General features: G+C 35.9%; 1 protein-coding gene across 5 annotated transcripts in view; it reads left to right on the top strand.

Annotated features, from left to right (window-relative positions):
* MICU1 (mitochondrial calcium uptake 1) overlaps positions 1-22,258 on the top strand; it is a 187,018-nt gene that overhangs the window by 107,485 nt on the left and 57,275 nt on the right. For all 5 annotated transcript variants that reach the window (XM_033131106.1, XM_033131108.1, XM_033131107.1 and 2 more), the window contains one exon: positions 6,603-6,800. In XM_033131106.1, the coding sequence (XP_032986997.1) occupies positions 6,603-6,800 (198 nt within the window). The remainder of the gene's footprint in view (positions 1-6,602; positions 6,801-22,258) is intronic.

Genomic DNA, 22,258 nt, shown 5'->3' with positions numbered 1-22,258 from the left:
AGTGTGAGAGAGTATCAGGTACAGTATATCTTTAAAAAAAGAAATGCACAAAGATTAATATTTCAAAATACCTAGAGACATTTATTCAAATTTGTACCCTATGTCCATTATACATTCTAAAATACACACAGTCAACTTAGGATTAGTATTATATGAATTCACATAACATGTAGAAACTTTGCAACCATATACTTCCATTTACCCCTTCTCCGTTCTTTCTGCTATAGTTGTCCTATTATTACGTCTGCATATGGTAGTCTTCCCTTATCCACAGGGGAAGCATTCCAAAACCAGTGGATACCTGATACCTTGGGTAGTGTGAACTCTAGATATACAGTGTTGTTTCCTAAACATACATATACTTTGTGATTTCTCTTTGGCATTTCCAAATCGTCAGCATCACTACCCTTGTGCTTTGGAGCCACTATTAAGTAAACTAAGGGTAACTTGAACACAAGCACTGCCATACTGTGTCAGATAATCTGATAACCAAGATGGCTACTAAGTTGGGGGGGTGTATAATGGGGAGATGCTCGACAAAGGGATGACTCACATCCCAAGTGGGAAGGAACAGGCCGGCAAGAGACTTCATCACACTATCCAGATCAGACCACAGTTTAAAACTTACAAGTTTTTTATTTCTGGAATTTTTCATTTAACATTTCTAGCCCATGACTGACTGCAGATAACTGAAACCATGGAAAGCAAAACCACAGATAAGGAGGGACTTCTGCTGTATATTATAGACCCCGTAACACGTTATCATTTGTGCTTTGGTAATCATGCTCTTTTTAAGAAAATAAGAGAAAAAATAATCTGTTGTTTACTCACATTTACCATTTCTGAAGCCTTTTATTCCTTCCTTAAAATCCTAGTTTCCATCTGTTATCATCGCCCTTCAGTTGGAAAAACTTTCTTTAGCATTTCTTGTAGTGCACATCTGTTGGTGATGAATTAATTTATGGCATCATTATTTTTGGAAGGAAATTCTAGATGCAGAGTTCTAGATATAGATGTAAAATTCTCAGTTATTGTTCCACTACTTCTGATTTCTTTTGATGAATAGTCACTGGTTATTTGAATCATTGGTCCCCTCTATGTAACATACTGTTTTTCTTTCTCTGCTTTCCAGATTTTCTCTTTATCTTTGAGTTCTAGAAATTTGATTATGATGTGTTTCAGTGTGGTTTTCTATATATTTATCCTTCTTGGTATTTGATGAGTTATTTGTATCTATAAATCTATGGTTTTTATCAAAGTTGAGAAGTTTATGGCCATTATTTCTTAAAATTTCTTTTTCTTTGGCCCCATTCTCTCTCACTTCTCTTTCTAGGACTCCAGTAACACAAATGTTAGCCCACTGCCTCACAAATCTCTGAAGCTCTGTTTATTATTTTTTTCAGTCTTTTCCTCTTCTTTTCAGACTGTATAATTTCTGGTGATTTATCTTCACGTTCACTGACTCTTCAGTCATAGCATCTCGGCTGTTAAACAATCCATTAAATTTCAGATGTTGCATTTTTCAGTTTTAGAACTTTTCATTTTTCATGTTTTCTTTCTCATCTGAAATCCATCTTTTCCATATTTTATGTACTTGAATGCTATTATCATAACCACTTTAAAATCCTTGTCTGCTAATTGCTAACATCTGGGTACTCTAGAGATTGATCTCCAACGATTGCCTTTTCTCTTGAGAATGAGCCAAATTTTCCCGTTTCTTCATATGTCAAATAATTATGGATTATAGTTTGGATATCATAAATGACCTGTCATAGACTCTAAATTTGGTTACATTCATCTAAAGAATATTTGTGTTTCAGCAGGCTTTTAGCTCAACTGGATTTGGCTGGAGTTTATGTATGGAATTTGGGGCTCCTCTCTTTGGATTTCTCCTTTCCATGATTTCCCCCTCACTTTCCAGTGGCTGCAGTTGCCCCAAATTCTGTCCTCTGGTTTTTCAAGCCAGAAAAACTTAGGGCACCAGTCCTTCTGATACAGACTGGGGACTTCCTTCAGGCTGAAGCTGTATAAAGTGGGAAACTCACCCAGGGCTGTTCCCATCTTCCGGGTCTCAACTCCCCTCCAATAATCTGCCCGTGATCACTCTCTAGTGCCTTCAGTTATGTGTATTTTGTCCCTAGTACATAATTGTCATCTCAGGGAGGATTGGCCTGAAAGGAGCTATTTATCCATTACCAGAAGCAGATTAAGGACTATTTAGTATTAACTGCTAAGAGAGGGCTTTAGACAGGCCTAAGAATCAGGAAGGAAAGAAGCAAAAGTGGGAGAGGGGGAGAAGGAAGGAAGGAAGAGAAATAAAATATAAAAAGAAAAACTGTGGTGTTGAAATAGACTCAGAAATTACTTAGGGTACCCCTCAGGAGCAAAACTGCTGTAACTTCCCTACTCCTGTTATAAAGATGAAACTAGATTTTAGTTTAGGTCACATATGTCTTATTTTTGGCATCGCTGCTGACATGCTGAATGATTCGGGGCAGTCATGTCACCATTCTGTTCACTTGTCAGAGAAGGGAATGTTAATTTCATCTCGCGATCCCTTGATAACTGGCCTTGTTTACCTGTACAACTTATAATATTGATCACAGGGAGCTTTATGTAAAAACTCTTTAGAAGATAATCAAAAAGTAGTTATAAGGCAGCTCATGAGTGAACAACTCTCAGAAGTTTCTCTATTCCATTTTTCTACATTTTACTTTCTTGGGAAATGTAATAATTTATTAAGTTGAAAGTACACTCGGCTTTCAAACATTCGTACTTCGCTCTGATTACCCAGGTAATTTCCTTCACAGTGTATTTGTCAAGCTTAAAAGTTAAGCAGAACCAGTATGACGATGTTTTACATTTCATCATCATGTATCTTCAAAATTCATGTTGTGTGAGCAAACTAATAGCGAATATTATTATTTTATTCATCTTTTTCTAAAATTACTTGGATCATGCTGAAACACAAATTACTAAAAGGGATTTATCAATTGTAAATAGTAAGTTTTCTCTGACCTCTCTATCACACAAATCTTTTTTATTTTAACCCATTTTTCAGTAAATCATAAAACTGGAACTAGTTTTATGTAGTAAATCATTAAACATAGAACTAACCTAGCAAAAAATATTAACTGTTTGGGCTACATTCACTCAATCCATGACACAAATTTTTTAGTATGAAAGTATGAGAAGTGATCAGTTGTGAAACAGAAGAAAAGGAATGAGATTTTATTTCAGAGATCATGTTTTATATTTTTTTTGATTTTCTCCACAACATGTAACATATAATAAGCAATCATTGATATGTTTTGATTGATTATCATTTATACCCTTAGCAAGTTATCTAAATAAAAATATTTTAAGACAATATTTCCCAACTGAGAAATTCTAAGAAGACTACCTTTATCTCTCTCTCTCTCTCACTCTCTCGCTCTCTCGCTCTTTCTCGCTCTCTGCCCCCTCCCCCTCTCCCCCTCTCTCTTCCCCTCTTTCCCTCCCTCCCTCTCACTGCCTCTTTCTCTCACACATAACCTAGTGATATCTACTTTTTTAAAAAATTTTTTAATGAAAGAACACATAGTTAATAATAGTTTAGATGTAAGTAAATTATATCTGGACTGTGCTATTATTAATCATTAATGAATATGCTATAGCATTAGTTAATTTTCCTTAAAAACACTTATTTCCCAGTCATTTATACACACACTCTCAGCATTACACTTTTGAAGCTAACATAATACAGTTACCACAACAGGAAGGATTTAAGCTGTAATATTTATAGTGATGGGCAAAATTGAAATCATGGCAGGTCCTGACACTAATCCTCAATAGTGGTTCACTGCTATTGGAAAATTCTTCAATTCTCCCACTTAGATAAAATGAATTGTGTATTGCCTTCAAATAGAAGAAGCATTTTTCTGATTATCCTGTATTTCAACTTAAAGTCTAAAAACCTTCAACTTAAATAATTTAAAAATCCATTATATACCTGACTTTCTTCTTCCCCTTCTTCTTCTTCTTCTTCTTCTTCTTCTTCTTCTTCTTCTTCTTCTTCTTCTTCTTCTTCTTCTTCTTCTTCTTCTTCTTCTTCTTCTTCTTCTTCTTCTTCTTCTTCCTCTTCTTCCTCCTCCTCCTCCTCCTCCTCCTCCTCCTCCTCCCCCCTCCTCCCCCTCCTCCCCCTCCTCCTCCTCCTCCTCCCAAATGTACAAAACAACATAATGATTAGACATTTACACCCCTCACAAAGTGATAAGCCCCTCCCAGTCTACTACTTCTCTGACATCGTATATAGCTATTATTATACCATTGACTATATTCCCTATGCTATACTTCACATCCCGGGACCATATACATATATAAATATATATATATATATATATATATATATATATATATATATATATATATATTTAATTACACTTGACATTCAATATTATTCTACATCAGCTTCAGCACAGGTGTACAGCACAGTAGTGAGGCATCTATACAATCTATGAAGTGATCCCTCTGATGAGTCCCGTACCCATCTGGCACCTATATAATCTGTACAACATTATTGATTATATTCCCCATACTGTATTTCACATCCCTGTGCCTATTTTATGACTACCAATTTGTACTTTCTAATCACTTCACCTTCTCTCCTGTCCCCCAATCTCCTCCCCCATCTAGCAAACATCAGTTTTTTCTCATTTATTCTGTTCTTTAGATTCCACATATAAATGAGATCATATGGTATTTGTCTTTCTCAATCTGACTTATTTCATTTAGCATAATATTCTCTACATCCATCCATTTTGTTGTAAATGATAAGCTTTCGTTCTTTTTTATGGCAGAGTAATGCTCCATTGTATAAATGTACCATAATTTCTTTATCCAATCGCCTATTGATGGGCATCTTGCTTGTTCCCATATCTTGGCTATTGTGAGTAGTGCTGCAATAAACATAAGGGTGCATATATTTTTTTCAAATTAGTGTTTTGGATTTCTTTGGATAAACACCCAGGAGTAGAATTGCTGGGTCATGAGGTAGTTCTATTTTTAATTTTTTTGAGAAACATTCAAACCGTTTTCCATAGTGGCTGCACCAATTTGCTGTCCCACCAATAGTGCAAGGAGGTTCCCTTTTCTCCACCTCCTCACAAACACTTGTTGTGTGTTGATTTATTGATGACATTCTGACAGAAGTGAGGTGGTATCTCATTGTGGTTTTTATTTGCATTTCTCTGATGATCAGTGATGTTGAGCATCTTTTCAGATGTCTATTGGCCATCTGTATGTCCTCTGCCCATTTTTTAATTGGGTTGTTGGTTGTATACCTACCTGGCTTTCAAGTCTCCATGTGCATGAGAAACAAATGTCAACCAATCTTACTTACACGATAAAACATAAGCCCAGGAAAAATCATAATCAAAAGCATTTATGATACTAACCTAGATTTAGAAGGAGACTTAAAAATAATGTATTCCAGGAACTTTTCAAATGAGAAAAGTAAGGCTCCAAGAGATTAAATGACTTGCATAAATCCTGCTTTCACAGAGCAGCACAATCAGACCCCATGTTTCCTGACTCCCCATCTAGTGTCTTTCCATTATATTGTTCCACCTTTATCAAGTCAGAGCCTTTTAAATTGTCTTAAATAAATCTTTTTTATGGTTATAGATAATAAATAAATAAATGACATTTAACTAAGGTAAATTTGTTGTTGTAAATCTTAAGTTTCTAAGTATTTCACTTTTCTAATTTGCCAATTTAAGCATCATCCACAAGGCTATATGTATTGTTTGCTTATATAAGGTACTTTTATTATTTATTCTTAACATATACCAGTTTTAATTATTCTGAACAGCTGGTTTTGGATTTGTTTGTGTGTTTGTTTTTTAGCTTGTAAAAAGGTAGGAAAGACTGCAGGAACTAGTGAAGACAAAGTTGTAACAATGACAGTCTTGCCTCAAAAAGTTCTCTATATAGTTGCTATCCCACAAGTTATCATTTCTCAGAAAGCTCATTATAAACTTCTCAAAGATTGAAGTAAATCCCCAAGTTTTCCTGGAGAATTATTTCATGCCGCCTTTGTATTTCGTGTATCGTTCTAATAAATATCTTCTCTCTCTTAGCCGTTAAGTATTTGCCTATATCTATGTCTCCTCTCTTCACAGCTAGAGAGGCAGCAGTGGGATGTGTGAAATTTTTATAAAGTCTCCTGTGATATGGAAGGTATTACTGTGAAGTTGATGATATTTCAGTTTTGGGAGAGAGATTCTGAGCCTCTAAACCAATGCATACTCTTTTCTGGAGAAAGATGTTGAAGAGTATCCCAATTTTAAAGGTGTCAGGTATCTGTGTTAGCGTCCTGGTTCTGCTACTTGATAGCTACTTGACCTTGAACAAGTTGTTTAACTCGCTGTGCCTCACATTCCTCATCTGTAAAATGAGTGTCATCATAGGACTTATCTCCTAGGATTGCTGTGAGCACTAAAAGAAAGAATTGTAGTGCAGTGTAGGCAAATCATAAACAGTCAATAGTTATTGTTCTAACTTTTCTCTAGTCTTTCCACTTTTGTAATGTTTTTCTGGATGCGGGTCTGCTTCTGTCTTAGGTTCAGAGCATCATTCGCTCCCAAACAAGTATGGGTATGCGTCACAGAGACCGTCCTACTACTGGTAACACCCTCAAGTCTGGCTTGTGTTCAGCCCTCACAACCTACTTCTTTGGCGCCGATCTCAAGGGGAAGCTGACAATCAAAAACTTCCTTGAATTTCAGCGTAAACTTCAGCATGACGTTCTGAAGCTAGAGGTAGGTATTCCTTGGACTTCAGGGGATCAGGGCACCCGCTGTCCATCACATGTGCACATAGAGCCACTGGGGTGGGAGGCGTGCATTGTCGAAATTCTTTCAGTCTATCTCCACCTGTCACAGCTGATTGCTTTGAAACCTTATCAGTGCTCTACAGTCTGATACCAGGTAGGAAATAATATGTTCTGTGAAAAATGTCTTGAAGTAAGGTAATTCTGGACCTGAAAGCAAAAATGTCTGAATTGAAAATCTTGGTTGTCTTTGAGTACCCAGCTTGAGGAAAATGAAATGCAGGGGGTCAGAGCAGTTCTCAGCCTGAGCATGTATCCCCAGGTTTGTGTTTATTGTGTAGAAGGCACCAGGAGGTAGAAATGAGGGGATTCCACTTAACTCATTTGAGACAGTTTGAAAAATCACAACTGAATTCCCATTATTAATAAGAACACTGTTGTATGTCAACTATAATTAAAAAAGAAACAACATTCTTAATTGTTCATGCTCTATATAAGAGAATCAGAAATATGAATAATACTAAAAATCAGATCAGATTTTGAAATGTACTTTTGTACTTGTTTTCTGGAAATGGTATAACTGATATTCAAAAAAAATAAATGGATCTATACAATTCAGCCTCTTTGAGGAGGCTCTTTTAACTCCTATAATAAGTGATATATATGTAAATAATACCGATTTTTACATGTACATGAGAATCCCCATAGGAAAATGGAAAACCCAAAGAAGTGGCTAGACCTGAGAATTTATATTACAAGGTTGAGGGGCAACTTCCCTTTATGAAGTTTGCGTTATCACCAGAGAAGGGGGGTCAAAGTCAAGAGAAATGTGTATGAACAGACCTTGTTAAAACAATTCTTATCTCCCTATAGTCTCCCCATTTATTTTAGTTACTTTTCCACAATTGCCTCTCTTTGTTTCTTTCCTGCTTGTAGAGGGAGGACATCTTTCACATGGCAGTTTTATTTTCTGCTTTCAGGAGCCCAGCAATTTTTGTGTAAGCGTCGGTATGTACCAGGATTCTGCACATGTGCCTTGGCCCCTAGTACACGTACCTGGAGTGTCTTCTTGGGACACATTATAACATAACCTGGGAATGTAAATTATTTGACTTATTAATCATATAACTGCAAATTAACACAGTATAGATCCAGAAAATATAGTTAGAGAATAAAGCACAAGCTAGAACGGTACTTTTAACAAACTTGAAGCAACAATACAGGGCCATCCAGGATGTGGAGCAGGTGTCAGCTCCACCGTTCGGCCTAATACCCATTCCTGGACACACAAGTGGGAGTCTTAAGAGACTGAGCATGGGACTTTGTCTTTCATCCTGAGATGCTAATGTGCTGAAAGCCCACCCACTAACATGTGTACATTGCCAATGAAGTAGAATAATATAAAGCAAATTAGGGATTTTATATGTGTGTACCTACACATAGCCTACACCCAAATGCAAAAGAAAAGAGATCTAATAGACAGTCATATCTAAGATACTTATGGTAGAAAGATCTCTTGTATTTGACATTGACTTAGGGTCATCGGTAGGCTTTGGGCCAAGACATACCAAGACAGTTCCTGTTTGCCAATCAGCAGTTACTCGTGTAAAGGAACCAATGGACTCTTGTGAAAAAACCTAGCCTATCATGCAGTAAATATTCCATAAATTTTGACTAATCCCAAATTCATTCTTTCCATATAATAGCACAAGTCCAGTGAATAACACCCATATATAAAGTTTTACGAATCAGTATGTTATCTTTCCCAACTGGATTTATAATTATTTGAGAAGGTGTGAATAGCGGGAAGAGTATAGGCTTTGGTGCTCTCATAATGAAATCTTGGGTAAAATTTTGTTTCTCCCACTTAATGGCTATGTGACATTTGATGAGTTATTTATTCTCTCAGAGCCTAACTCCTCCTTGGTAAAGCAGGCCGGTGTTTAAGTGAGATGATGTTTCTTATGGGCTGAATTGTGTTCCCCTAGAATTCTTAATGTTGAAGCCTTAACCCCCAATACCTCAGAATGTGACTATACTTGGACATAGGGCCTTTAAAAAGATGGGTAAATTAGAATGAGGCCTTAGGGTGGGCCCTAATCCAATATTACTGGTGTCCTTATGAGAAGAGGAAATTACGACCCACAACGAGGTACCAGGGTGTGCATGCACAGAGGGGCAGCCATGTGAGGAGACAGCAAGAGGGCAGCCAACTGCAAGCCGAGGAGAGAGACCTCAGAGAAAACCAGCCCTGCCGGCACCTTGATCTTGGACTTCTAGCCTCCAGAACAGAGAGAAAATAAGTTTCTATTGTTCAAGTCCCCCATTTGGTGGTATTTTGTTATGGCAGCCCTAGCACACTAATACAGCGGTGTGTGCCTAACACTACCTGGCATGTACTATGTCTTTAATAAGCATTCTTTCCCCTTGTCTTATATACCCTCTGCCACTTAGTATGGCTGTTGGCATATAGTATGCACTTCAACAGGTCTTCTCAGATGAATGACCAAAAGGCTTTACTTTCATTTTGAAATGGCTTTCTCATAAAACATCTGGAAAATAGAGCAATTTTTGTTTTTATGAAATACTTTTAATTTTACTTTTCAAAGTTTGGGTAATTTCTCCACTCATTAAGTATGAAATATTATGTCATCGTCACAGCCAAGAAGAAAATGGAAATGATTTATAGTATCTTTCATATGGGTTTTATAATTCTATCATTCTCTCACTGGTTTTACTTCTTTACTTATGTACTTTAAAATTTCAGATCAAGGAGATTTATTGTTCCATATAGTTATTTCTATCTTTTTCTCACCACAGCCTTGAGAGTGAAGATAACGCTATTTATCTGTCAGATTTAATTTCCAGAGGGGTCAGGAAAGAGGGTAAAGTCCATAAACATTTATTGAGAGCCCTACTATGAGCTAGGTAATTTATGTATATTACATGCTTTCTTTGTTTTTATTCTCGCCAACCCTATTGGTTTTAATGGTGTTGTACCCATGTCACAGATACAGAAACTGGAAGATAAAAGTCACAGAGCTATTAAATGGTAGAGCCAGGATTTCAACTCAGTCCTTCAGAATGAATTATTTCCTGTACTTTATCTGATTGTTATCACTTTTAGTCTGAGATGAGGTTTCTGTGTGTGACTTATTTGGAGCGCTAAAGAAAAATTAAATGTTCTGAATTTTAAAAACAGAAAAAGACCAAATTTGAATATCTGTAGTCTACCTTCTTCAGCACCATCTTTTCCTAGTTCCTTTGCCCCTCAAGTTGTATTATGACTAAGAAGAAATATACTGTTCTTTTTTAAAAATTTTAATTTTATTATCAGTTTCAGGTGTACAAAACAACATAATGATTAGATATTTATACCCCTCATAAAGTGATAACCCCAACAAGTCTGCAACCCATTTGACATCGTATATAGCTGTTACTATACCACTATGTTCCCTATGCTGTACTTTACATCCCATGACGAGAGAGAGAGAGAGAGATAAAATTACAGTTGACATTCAATATTTTTTTATATTAGTTTCAGGTATTAGCCCAGTGGTTAGGCATTTATATAATCTATGATGTGAAATATACTGTTCTTTTGTGTTTATGAGATACTACCTAAACCAGCCATTTACTTTCTTTTCATAAAAATCATTAGCTTGTTAGTTTTTTTTTTTTTTAATGTTTTAATGCTCTTGATTCTGGTCAGATTTGTTTTATTTTACCCTTATTTCTCTATTTGGGAACTCAGAAACATGGGTTTGAAGGAATGACTTAAAAATACACAGTTGTTGTTTTTTTAAAAATACCTCTTAAAGTTATTAAAAATTCCATTTAAGGCTACCAAGAACTATTAAGTCGAGTTCCTTGGAGACAGGTGCCAAGTCTAATTCCAGTTAATATGTTCATTGATTTCTTGAAGACTACCACAAATAAGATGTCAGTCAAAAATGAAAGGTAATAGAGAACTCTTTGAAAGATTATGATTAATTTTAACTTTGGGGGAGGGGGAAATGTCATAAAAATGTCATCATGTCAAAGAAAAGCAAAAAATAATTTATACAAGAAGGAAGAAGCCAACTCTAGAATATACAACAAGGAAACTGAAATAGTATCATCTAACAGAATTCCAGTCTGTAGCATGATCTTTTTTACAAGTTTTGGGGTTCATATGTTTATTGCACAATCAATCAGATTATCACATTTTAAAAGGCATGACTATTAATTATCTGAAGGCAAATTAGATATAGTTCAAAGAATCACAGTGACTGTCTTATGCTGCCTGTCTTCAAGAAAAAAAATATTGAAGTTAATTAGATTTGTTCAATCAGGAAGAAAGGTGAAAGGGAAACATAAAGAACTATGCTAATTATTCTCTCTGTCACTAAAAGTAGAGCAAAGAAAAAAGAGGGTTAATTTAAGTTAAATGTTAAGGATTTTTTAAAAAAATTAAAACTAGAACTACATGATTAAAAGTGCCTGTGGAAATTCCAGAATCACCTACCCTTTACATCATTAAGCTGACATCTTTGTACTCATCTCTTTAAAGTGCTAAAGTAGAATGAAATCCCTTCCTTACAGAGGGCCATATTAAGAAACCACCTCAGCTCTTTTCCTGGCCAAAAGATTGTGGGAAAGAAAACCAGAAGACAAAAAGGCTTTCAACTTTATAGAACTTGAACACTCTTGGCAAAACAGATTTCTTTTTATTTTAATAGCCACTTTGGGTTTGTTTGTTTGTTTTGTTTGTTTTGTTTTCTGGGAAACCGACTCATTATTTACTCAGAGGTGAAAGTTGACTGACTTTTGATTTAATTAAATCTCAGAAACAAAATTAAATATGTTCAATGGAATTTCCTTACACTTTATTCTTCCACTTTTGCCTCTACAGAGCAGAATGTTGATAGTGATAAATCGATAGTTTCTTATTCCATTGTGAGATGTTTTCAGCTTGAATTTTTCAAAAATCATTAAAAGCATTATTAAAGAATATTCCTCTCTTTTAGGTATTTATAATTTTAAGGAACCAAGTATGTATTTAAAGGTTAAAAGAAAACCTTTTAAGGTAACAATCCTCACTATAGAAAAACTGTTAATTTCAATCAATCTTTGGTTACAATAATACAATTCTTTTATGAGTTCATTTTTTTCTAAAAAATTTATAGTGTTTAGTCAACATGAACTGTTTTATCTTTGCCAAACTCTGACAAGGAAAGGCCATAGCAAGCATTATTTCCCAAATGTAAAAAAAAGAAAAGTAAAAGGAATCTATTACTTTCACCATATAAAATATTTTTTCTCGCTTTTTTCAAGTTCTTTATTTTGATCCCTTTATTTATTTCTTAAATCCATATATTGGTTTATCCTATAAAAATTAATAAATTGGATCAGTAAAATGACTCATCCAATCTAGTAGTCTTTCTTTGCCTGGGACACCAAGAGATGTTTTAGGAAATAATCATTACTTTTAAAAATAGAAATACATAAAAATAATACAATAAAAATTTAATTTTCTTCAACAATTCTTGTAAGTCAGTCACCCATGACTTGATGTCAGTAGTTTTTACAGCTAATTATATTTTCTCTCTGTACCACTCATCATGAGGTATGTCCAATATTTTACCCTGATTGAGATCAGTTTTAATAGCTCCCAGGGTGAGTTAGCTTAACAGGGAGATGTGTAAAATCCAAAGACAAAGTCTGCTTTAATTTCTTGCAAATTCCTTTACACCCTCTAGCTCAAATTTGCTATTATTTGTGGCTTAGAGGTTCTCTGGCTGTAGAATCAGACAAAATACCATATACAGTAGAATGTCCATGGTGATATAAAGCTCCTTTGATGTTGCAAATGCAACCTTGATAATTATTCTGTAAAAAGTATACAATACAAAACCGTGCTTTTTTGTTTCATATCTTTGGAAGAATGAAGGAAAAAGTTCTCAGAGTAATCTTTGTTGCTTAAAATATTGATCTAAACATGGTTTTTTAAAAGGCATCAATTGGCACTTCTGAATCTGACCTTCCAGATTGATCATTAAAGAGCAGAAAACTGTTAGACATTGATATTTTTCTTTGATTTGCAGATAGCACTGCAATTCCAAAGTCAATGATATGTTAGTGATACCTTTGAAATATTTGGCCATCTCCAGGATTTTCCTATCATCAAATATCTAACTTTACGTTCTAAGTTAATTTTAAACTGGCCACAAGAAAAAGGAGCTCATGAATAAACCATGAAGATTTTATCTTTCTCCAGTGGAATTTTTTTCTCAGTCTATCATTCAAATAGTCTTATCAACCATTCTTAAGTCGAATACAGATGCTTCTTAACTTATGAATGAGCTGTGTATCAATGTATCAAAAGTTCATAGATCAATTATTTAGAACTCAGAATGCAGCGATAATTTTAGTTGAGCACACAACAGACTATTCAACTTATAGTTGAATGCAATACAGTAAAATGAAAAGTATTATGAAAGAAGATGATTGCAGATTATAGTTTAGTGTTTAATCGGTACATACTCTGCTAGCTGCAGTAGTCTGGGTGTCGACCTCTAGTAGTATCAGTGTTTTTACAAATGTTTGAATACATATTATATACCATGTTTCCTTGAAAATAAGACCTAGCCAGACCATCAGCTCTAATGCGTCTTTTGAAGCAAAAATTAATATAAGACCTGGTCTTATTTTAATGTAATATAAGACCTGGTCTAATGTAATATAATGTAATATAATACTGGGTCTTATATTAATTTTTGCTCCAAAACATGCATTAGAGCTGATGGTCCGGCTAGGTCTTATTTTCGGGGAAACACAGTAATAAAAATAATAGCCAACATTTATTGAGAGTTTACCATGAGCCAGGCACTATTCTAAGTGCTTTATGTACATTACTTCATTTACTCTTCACAATACTAAAGATTGGTATTATAATTATCCACATTTAACAAATGAGGAAACTGAGGCACAAAGAGGTTGAGTAACTTGCCCATGGTCTGACACATAATAAAGGAAGAGCTGAGATTTGATTCTAGGCAGGCGGGCTCTAGATTCTGCTCTTAACTATTAACTCATACTAGCTTTCCAGGAGTTATGCTAAATGCTCAAGATACAAAGATGAATAAAACATTGTCCCCGCTTCCAAGAAGCTTGTGAAAGTGAGATGAATGAACCAGAAATTCTTGTACAGTGTTGTAAGTACATTACTAGAGGTATTCATCTGGTGCAAAGATAGTATTAAGGGAACATGTAAATCAGTCTGTGAAGTAGAGGGCAAGAGACTGTTCAGGGAAATTTTCCCAGAGGGCAATATTTGAGTCAGCTCTAACTCTGATAGTCACTATATCTAAAGAATGTTAATTTTCATTCGTTCTTTTTTTATATATATAAAATACTATTTTTATCGTTCTTTATTCTAGTTGTAGGATAGATGAGAAGAGGCAAGGGAGTACTGAGTAACACTGGGATGGTAGCCAGAAGAAGGTGACAAAGAAAATGACCTTTCTTATCAGGCTTACGTTAGTGTATCTTCTAGCTGATGTTATGTCGATAAAGGGACCCTGTGCCCTCAAGCTTGGGCCTGTGGAGATCATTAAGAAACTGATGAGAAAGGCAGGATAAGAGAAGAGAAACTTTCTCCAGAATTCTGGAAGAGCTAGCTGGGCCTACAGGCAGATCAAATTTGGCCTCTAAATCAGACTTAGAATAAAGAAGGTTGAACTGAGTGAGGTCTAGGGTGTCTGAGTAGATCTTTATATTTTTATTTCTCTTACAGCCACCTTTAGCTGCAGATATCTTTCTGAATTATGGTCTTTGGAATTCACAGACATTTTAAAATAAAGAATGGGGACTTTAAAGGATGACAGCTGTGCTAATGAGTGGAAAGAAGCTTGTTTGTCCTATTCTTTTTTTCCCTTCTTTTAACTGATTTGGCATCAGCTAACTCTAGTAGATCTAATTGTTTTTCTTTCATAGAGAAAAAGGAGACTCTTTAAAAATATCATTAGCCTCTAGCCTGTCTTACAGCTTTAGGACTCTAGGGAGTCTGGACAATATCTTAGGAACCAGACCCAACTTTGCACTAATTTGTGAATAAATAATGCATTACAGCATGTTGAATTCAGACTCTGGGCAGATGCTACTTTAGAGAGTCATATATTACATCAAGTTATTATTCTCTGAATTCAGTTAACAGCACATTAACGATTTTTTGTCAAGTCTCTTTCATTTCTCGTTCTTTGTCTTACTATAATAGAATGTCTTTTCTCCCTCCCCACCCACGTTCTCCTTATTTGTTTTGTATCAATCTACCAAAACATTAGCAGGAATGTTTTTTCTTATTAAAGTTACTTGGACAAATGAAGTATAAACTACTTCAATGAATTTTTTTAGCATTAAAAAAAGTTTCAAATAAAGTAATGCCAAAAAATCTTTTGGGGGATGCTCTTTTCTTTATCAGTCTTTCATTGAGATCTAGTAGCCTATCTACCTAGCAAAAAAATAAACAAAAAATATAAAACTTAATCTTTTTTTTTTTTGACTAATAAAATTATTGAGCATTTAGGTATGTGCCAAGCATTGTGTTAGATACTGGATATACAAAAGCAATTAGACCCTGGTTCCTGAATTTAAGGAGTTATAATCATTCTGGGAAGTTAGAGAGTTATTACAGTACAGGAAGAAAAGTACAATGATGGAGGTATGCACAGAATAGGCACACAATAAATATTTGTCAAAAGAATAATATACAGTACTGTTTGGATTTTTAAAAAATCTATCTGACTTGGAACTTTACCTCTTTGACCTTGGGAGCCTTCATTTCTTCATATGTACAACTGAGATAATATCCGCCCCCACAGAGATGTAAGGAGGCCGTCCTGAGATAATAGAGTACCCAGCACAATGCATGGCACCTGCCGTGCACCCTCAGGGGGTTTGTTCATCTATTCCTTCATAGGCCGTCCATGTATGGTTTTGGTTCCCAGCTCCTTCCCAGGAACTGCTGGCACCGCCTGCACCCCTTTCATTATCAGAAGAGGAAGTGAGGGAAGGATCACTGGTCTGTGTGTCCTGACATCTCTGTCCAGTGGCCCATTTTGATATTTTTTGCAGTTTTGTAACCATTAATGTTTGAAAAGATTCCAGAATATTGCCAGCCTCACAGTCATGTTGGTTAGCTTTTTAATCCCAACTCAGTGATTTCTAGTATATCCAGCTAGAAAAATAAGTGAGGTGTATTGAATTCATTGTGCTGGAAGATACCACGCAGTGACAAATTTGATAATCTTTTTCAAATTTCCATGTAGATACATTTATGGAGCATGATGCCAGAAATTAAAGAACTGCAGTGGTTTCTTTGAATACAGGATTGGCCACTTTCTCTTTCTTGGAGAACATATTCAGAACCATTCATACAAAGTCATTGCTGTCATCAAGGCTAAGGTTATTAACATACTATTATTTTCCTTCCAATATGGAAATAGTTTTCATGGATTTTCTGCAGTATCAAGGTTGACAGAGTGCAAACCGAGAAATTCTGAAAGCGTCTCATTTGCTATAGTGGAATTCCCTTACCCCTGTGGTGGTTTTTATTGTTGTGATAGTAATTGTTTCTCTCCCTCTCTCTCTCTCTCTCTCTCTCGCTCTCTCTCTCTCTCTCTCTCTCTCTCTCTCTCTCAAAATGACACTTGGGATAAATCAATGTGAGCCGTGTTAATTTAACTGTTGCTCTTGTCCAAGTTAATGTGGCTGATGCTCTGACTGCAGTTCCGGTGTTGGTGCTGCTATAGATTCCTGCCCAGGCTTTCGTGGTTCTTCAAAGTAGGAGGATGGTTTCTAACCCCATGCCTCCAAAACTGGAGCATTACAGCTCTGTATTAGTTAGCCATTGTTGCATAAAAAATTACACCAAAACTTAGCAGCTTAAAATAACAAACATTTCTTGTCTCACTCAGTTTCTAAGGGACAGGAATCCAGGAGCAGCTTAGCTGGGCGGTTCCGGCTGTCCCTGATGCCGTTGTAGTCACGAGTCAGCCAGTCACGAGTTAACCGCCTGACTAAGCTGGAGGATCCTCTTCTAAGCTCACTCGCATGGCTGCGGGCAGGAGGCTTTCGTTCCTCACTCTGTAGACCTCTTCACAGGACTCTCATGACCTGGCAGTTGGTTTCCTGCACAGCCAGGGATCCAAGAGAGAAAGTGCGACTAAGGTGGAAGGCAGCCACACTCTCTTTTATAACCTAATCTCAAAAGTGGCAGACCATCACTTCCGCCATGTTCTTCTGGTCACACAAACCGATCCTGGCCTATTGCAGGAGGAGACTACCCAGGAGTGTGAATATTAGGAGACTGGAACCCTTGGGTGCCATCAGTATACAGTTACCACATGTATACACTCACCACCTTCACCAGGGCATAAGAATGACCTTTGGACAGCTGTGTCAAGAACAGTTCCAGTGACGTGGTATCCCCCGTAATGCTGTCTCACGGACCTCACACCATCTCTCCCTTTGCCAGAAATTGACCTACTGTGGAGGCCATCCCACCAGTTTGTCTCTCTGCCCTGTGCTGATTCTATTTCAGATAAAATCATTGCCTCATTGCCTTTCTATACCACCTGGCACTGCATAGTCACCACTTCCTCCTGCACATGTTTCATTAGCTTTGAGTCTAGTGAATAGAGAGCAGCAGCGTCATTCTCTTCCTTCCCAGAAGACACCTGCTTCCTAGTATCAGGCACTGTATGTCAGTACTTGCTCTCGCTTTACCAGACCCTTAGCTGCGTGTTCTTGTGATTTAAACTATGCACTTGGCTCGCTATATTCCTATCCCAGGCTTTCCATCTCCAGAGAAATGTGCCCTATTATGCAGCTTTTGAACAGATGAGGAAGGCTTCTCTATATCTCTAGGATTCGTTTTATTTTTTTCAAGAGGTAGAGCTTAGTTCCTTTTGTGTTACGTAACCCAGTTTACTGCTCCTATTAGTAGCAAAAGTATTGGGCATTTTAAACAAATATCATTTTATAGCCAAAACAGTGTGGTATATTTTTATTTCCATGCTTGTAATTTGTTCCCTCAATTTAAGGAAACGGTTAAGATCACTTTGAAATTTAGTATCCATTATGAAAGGACTTTGTACAGTTTTTTTGTGTGATATTTTGTAATCAACCTGGGGAATTCCCACTATGATAGTGTATGAAAAACCTAACAGATTACTTTTTACCCAAGATTTAAGGATTTTACTGTCATTATACATAGAATATGAGACATATAAAAATATTGAATAATGTGTCACTTAGCAATACCTTCTGGGTGTTTGAAAATTTTGATTTCTTTGGTCTGAACTTTGAACTTTTGCGCAGAAAGTTGCTACTGTTTCGTTCCATAATTTCCAATTACTCACTTAGGTGTAAACTCTTATCTTACTCATCTGTGATATTAAATAAATGGGAACAAACTCTGCTGTCCACTAGGAATTCCCCTGTCAGCTTAAATTTAACTAGACTTTTCAGAGAACTAGCATTTCTTGTTAAGTAAATGTGTATCGGGTTCAATTTGATTGAGACTAGTTTTTAAATTTGCATCTAAAATAATGCCAGGATTTGTCTAATGTTTAGGAAATTGTGTTGGTTGGTTTACTGGTTTTTTGTCTTATTCTGGCTTCAAAGAGCCCATGAGAGCGTTTCCTCTTCTCCAACAGGAAAGGTTAATTAAAACTCTCCTGGTATATAGCTTGTCCTAAAGAATATTGTGCTATATTCTTGTGCTAATTGTGGACTTGAATTAAGTTTTATAGTTTACTTTTTTCTTTTTAATTTATTGGTGTGACAATTGTTAGTGAAATTACATAGATTTCGGGTGCACAATTCTGTATTACATCATCTATAAATCCCATTGTGTGTTCATCACCGAGAGTCAGTTCTCCTTCCATCACCATATGTTTGATCCCCCTTGCCCTCATCTCCCACCCCCCACCCCCCTTACCCTCTGGTAACCACTAAACTATTGTCTGTGTCTATGAGTTCTTGTTTCTCATTTCTTTGTCTTGTTCTTTTGTTGTTTTGGTTTATATACCACATATCAGTGAAATCATACGGTTCTCTGCTTTTTCTGTCTGACTTATTTCGCTTAGCATTATACTCTCAAGATCCATCCATGTTGTCACAAATGTTCCTATATCATCTTTTCTTATCGCCGAATACTATTCCATTGTGTATATATACCACAACTTCTTTATCCAATCATCTATCGAAGGACATTTGGGTTGTTTCCATGTCTTGACCACCATAAACAAAGCTGCAATGAACATTGGAGCACACGTGTCTTTATGTATAAATGTTTTCAGATTTTTTGGGTAGATACCCAGGAGAGGGATTGCTGGGTCATATGGTAATTCTATTCATAATTTTTTGAGGAACCTCCACACTGCCTTCCATAATGGCTGCACCAGTCTGCATTCCCACCAACAGTGTATGAGGGTTCCTTTTTCTCCACAGCCTCTCCAACACTTGTTATTATTTGTCTTGTTGTTGATAGCCACTCTGACTGGGGTGAGGTGATATCTCATTGTGGTTTTTATTTGCATTTCTCTGATGATTAGTGATGTTGAGCATTTTTTCATATGTCTATTTGCCATTTGTATGTCCTCTTTGGAGAAATAAATGTCTCTTCAGGTCCTCTGCCCATTTTTCAATTGGGTTGTTTGTTTTTTTGTTGTTGAGTTTCATGAGTTCCTTGTATATTTTGCATTTTAGCCCCTTATCGGAGGCACTGTTTGCAAAAATCTTCTCCCATTCAGTTGGTTGCCTCTATTTTGTCGATGGTTTCTTTTGCTGTGCAGAAGCTTTTAAGTTTCATATAGTCCCATTTGTTTATTTCAGCTTTTACTTCCATTGCCTTTGGAGTCAAATTCATAAAATGCTCTTTGAACCCAAGGTCCATAAGTTTAGTACCTATGTTTTCTTCTGTGCAGTTTATTGTGTCAGGTGTTATGCTTAAGTCTTTGATCCATTTTGAATTAATTTTGGTACATGGTGACAGATAGCAGTCCAGTTTCACTCTTTTGCACGTGGCTATCCAATTCTAATTCTCGCAGCACCATTTATTGAAGAGGCTGTCTTTCCTCCATTGTATGTTTTTAGCTTCTTTGTCAAAAATTGTCCATATTTATGTGGTTTTATTTCTGGGTTCTCAATTCTATTCCATTGGTCTATGTGTCTGTTTTCTGCCAATACCATGCTGTTTTGATTATTGTAACCCTGTAGTACAAGCTAAAGTCAGGGAGTGTGATACCTCCACCATTTTTCTTTTTTCTTAAGATTGCTTTGGCTATTCAGGGTCTTTTGTGGTTCCAAACAAATCTGATGATTTTTTGTTCTATTTCTTTAAAAAATGCCATTGGGATTTTGATGGGGATTGTATTAAATCTGTATATTGCTTTGGGTAATATGGCCATTTTAATTATGTTGATTATTCCAACCCATGAGCACAGAATGTCTTTCCATTTCTTTGTGTCTTCTTCAATTTCTTTCAAAAATGTCTTATAGTTCTCAGGATATAGGTCCTTCACATCCTTGGTTAAGTTTATTCCTAGGTATTTTATTCTTTTTGCTGCAATTGCAAAAGGAATTGTTTTTTGTATTTCTTTTTCTGAGATTTCATTGTTAGTATATAGTAATGCAATGGACTTTTGTACATTGATTTTGCAGCCAGCAACTTTACTGTATTCGTTGATTGTTTCTAATAGCTTTTTGGTGGAGTCTTTAGGGTTTTCTATATATAGCATCATGTCATCTGCAAAGAGTGATAATTTAACTTCTTCATTCCCAATTTGGATGCCTTTTATTTCTTTCTCTTGCCTGATTGCTCTGGTGAGGACTTCCAACACTATGTTGAAAAGCAGAGGTGATAGGGGACAGCCCTGTCGTGTTGCTGAACATAGAGCAAAGGGCTTCAGTTTTTCACCATTAATTATGAGATTAGCTGAGGGCTTGTCATATGTGGCCTCTATTATGTTAAGGTATTTTCCTTCTATACCTATTTTATTAAGTGTTTAATAAACCATAAATGGATTTTGTATCTTGTCAAATGCTTTTTCTGCATCAATTGATATTATCATATGATTTTTGTCCTTTATTTTGTTTATATGATGTATCACATTGATAGATTTGCGGATGTTGAACCATCCTTGTGCCCCAGGGATGAACCCCACTTGGTCGTGATGAATAATCTTTTTAATGCATTGTTGTATTCAATTTGCTAGAATTTTGCTTAGGATTTTTGCATCTGTATTCATCAGAGATATTGGTCTGTAGTTTTCTTTTTTTGTGTTGTCCCTGCCAGATTTTGGTATCAGAGTAATGTTGGCCTCATAAAATGGAGTACTGTCTCTTCTTCAATTTTTTGGAAGAGTTTGAGCAGGATTGGTATTAGATCCTCTTTGAAGGTTTGGTAGAATTCACTAGTGAAGCCAACTGGTCCCGGACTTTTGCTTTTGGGAAGGTTTTGGATGACTGATTCAATTTCGTTACTGGTGATCGGTCTGTTTAGATTTTCCAGTTCTTCATGGTTCAGCCTTGGAAGGCTATATGCTTCTAAGAACTTGTCCATTTCTTCTAGGTTATTGAATTTGGTGGCATATAGTCCTTCATAGTATTCTTGGATGATCCTTTATATTTCTGTGGTGTCCGTGATAACTTCCCCTTTTTCATTTGTGATTTTGTTAATTAGTGTCTTCTCTCTTTTTATCTTAGTGAGTCTAGCCAAGGGTTTGTCAATTTTGTTAATCTTTTCAAAGAACCAGCTCTTTGTCACATTAATTTTTTCTATTGTCTTTTTGTTCTCTATTTCATTTAGTACTGCTCTGATTTCTGTTATTTCCTTTCTTCTGCTGACCTTGAGTTTCACTTGTTCTTCTTTTTCTAGTTCTTTAAGGTGTAACATGAGGTTATTTGTTTAGGATTTTTCTTGTTTCTTGAGATAGGCCTGTGATGATATAAATTTCCCTCTTAAAACTGCTTTTGCTGCATCCCAAAAATTTTGGTAGGATGTATTTTCATTATCATTTGTTTCTATGTATCTTTTGATCTCTCCTCTAATTTCTCCTTTGACCCAGTTGTTCTTTAAAAGTATGTTGTTTAATCTCCATGTATTTGTGTTTTTTCCTGCTTTCTTTTTGCAGTTGATATCCAATTTCAAAGCCTTGTGATCAGAGAATATGCTTGGTATGATTTCAATCTTCTTAAATTTGCTGAGGCTGATTTTATGTCCCAATATATGGTCTATCCTTGAGAATGTTCCATGTACACTAGAAAGGAATGTATAGTCTGATATTTTAGGATGAAGTGCTCTATTTATGTCGATTATGTCCATTTCATCTAATGTGTCATTTAGGGCTGCTATTTCGTTATTTATTTTCTGTTTGGATGATCTATCCATAGCTGTCAATG

Source organism: Rhinolophus ferrumequinum, chromosome 16, assembly GCF_004115265.2.
Source record: "Rhinolophus ferrumequinum isolate MPI-CBG mRhiFer1 chromosome 16, mRhiFer1_v1.p, whole genome shotgun sequence".
In the NCBI taxonomy this organism is placed as follows: domain Eukaryota; kingdom Metazoa; phylum Chordata; class Mammalia; order Chiroptera; family Rhinolophidae; genus Rhinolophus; species Rhinolophus ferrumequinum.
This window is presented reverse-complemented; position numbering and strand designations above follow the sequence as displayed.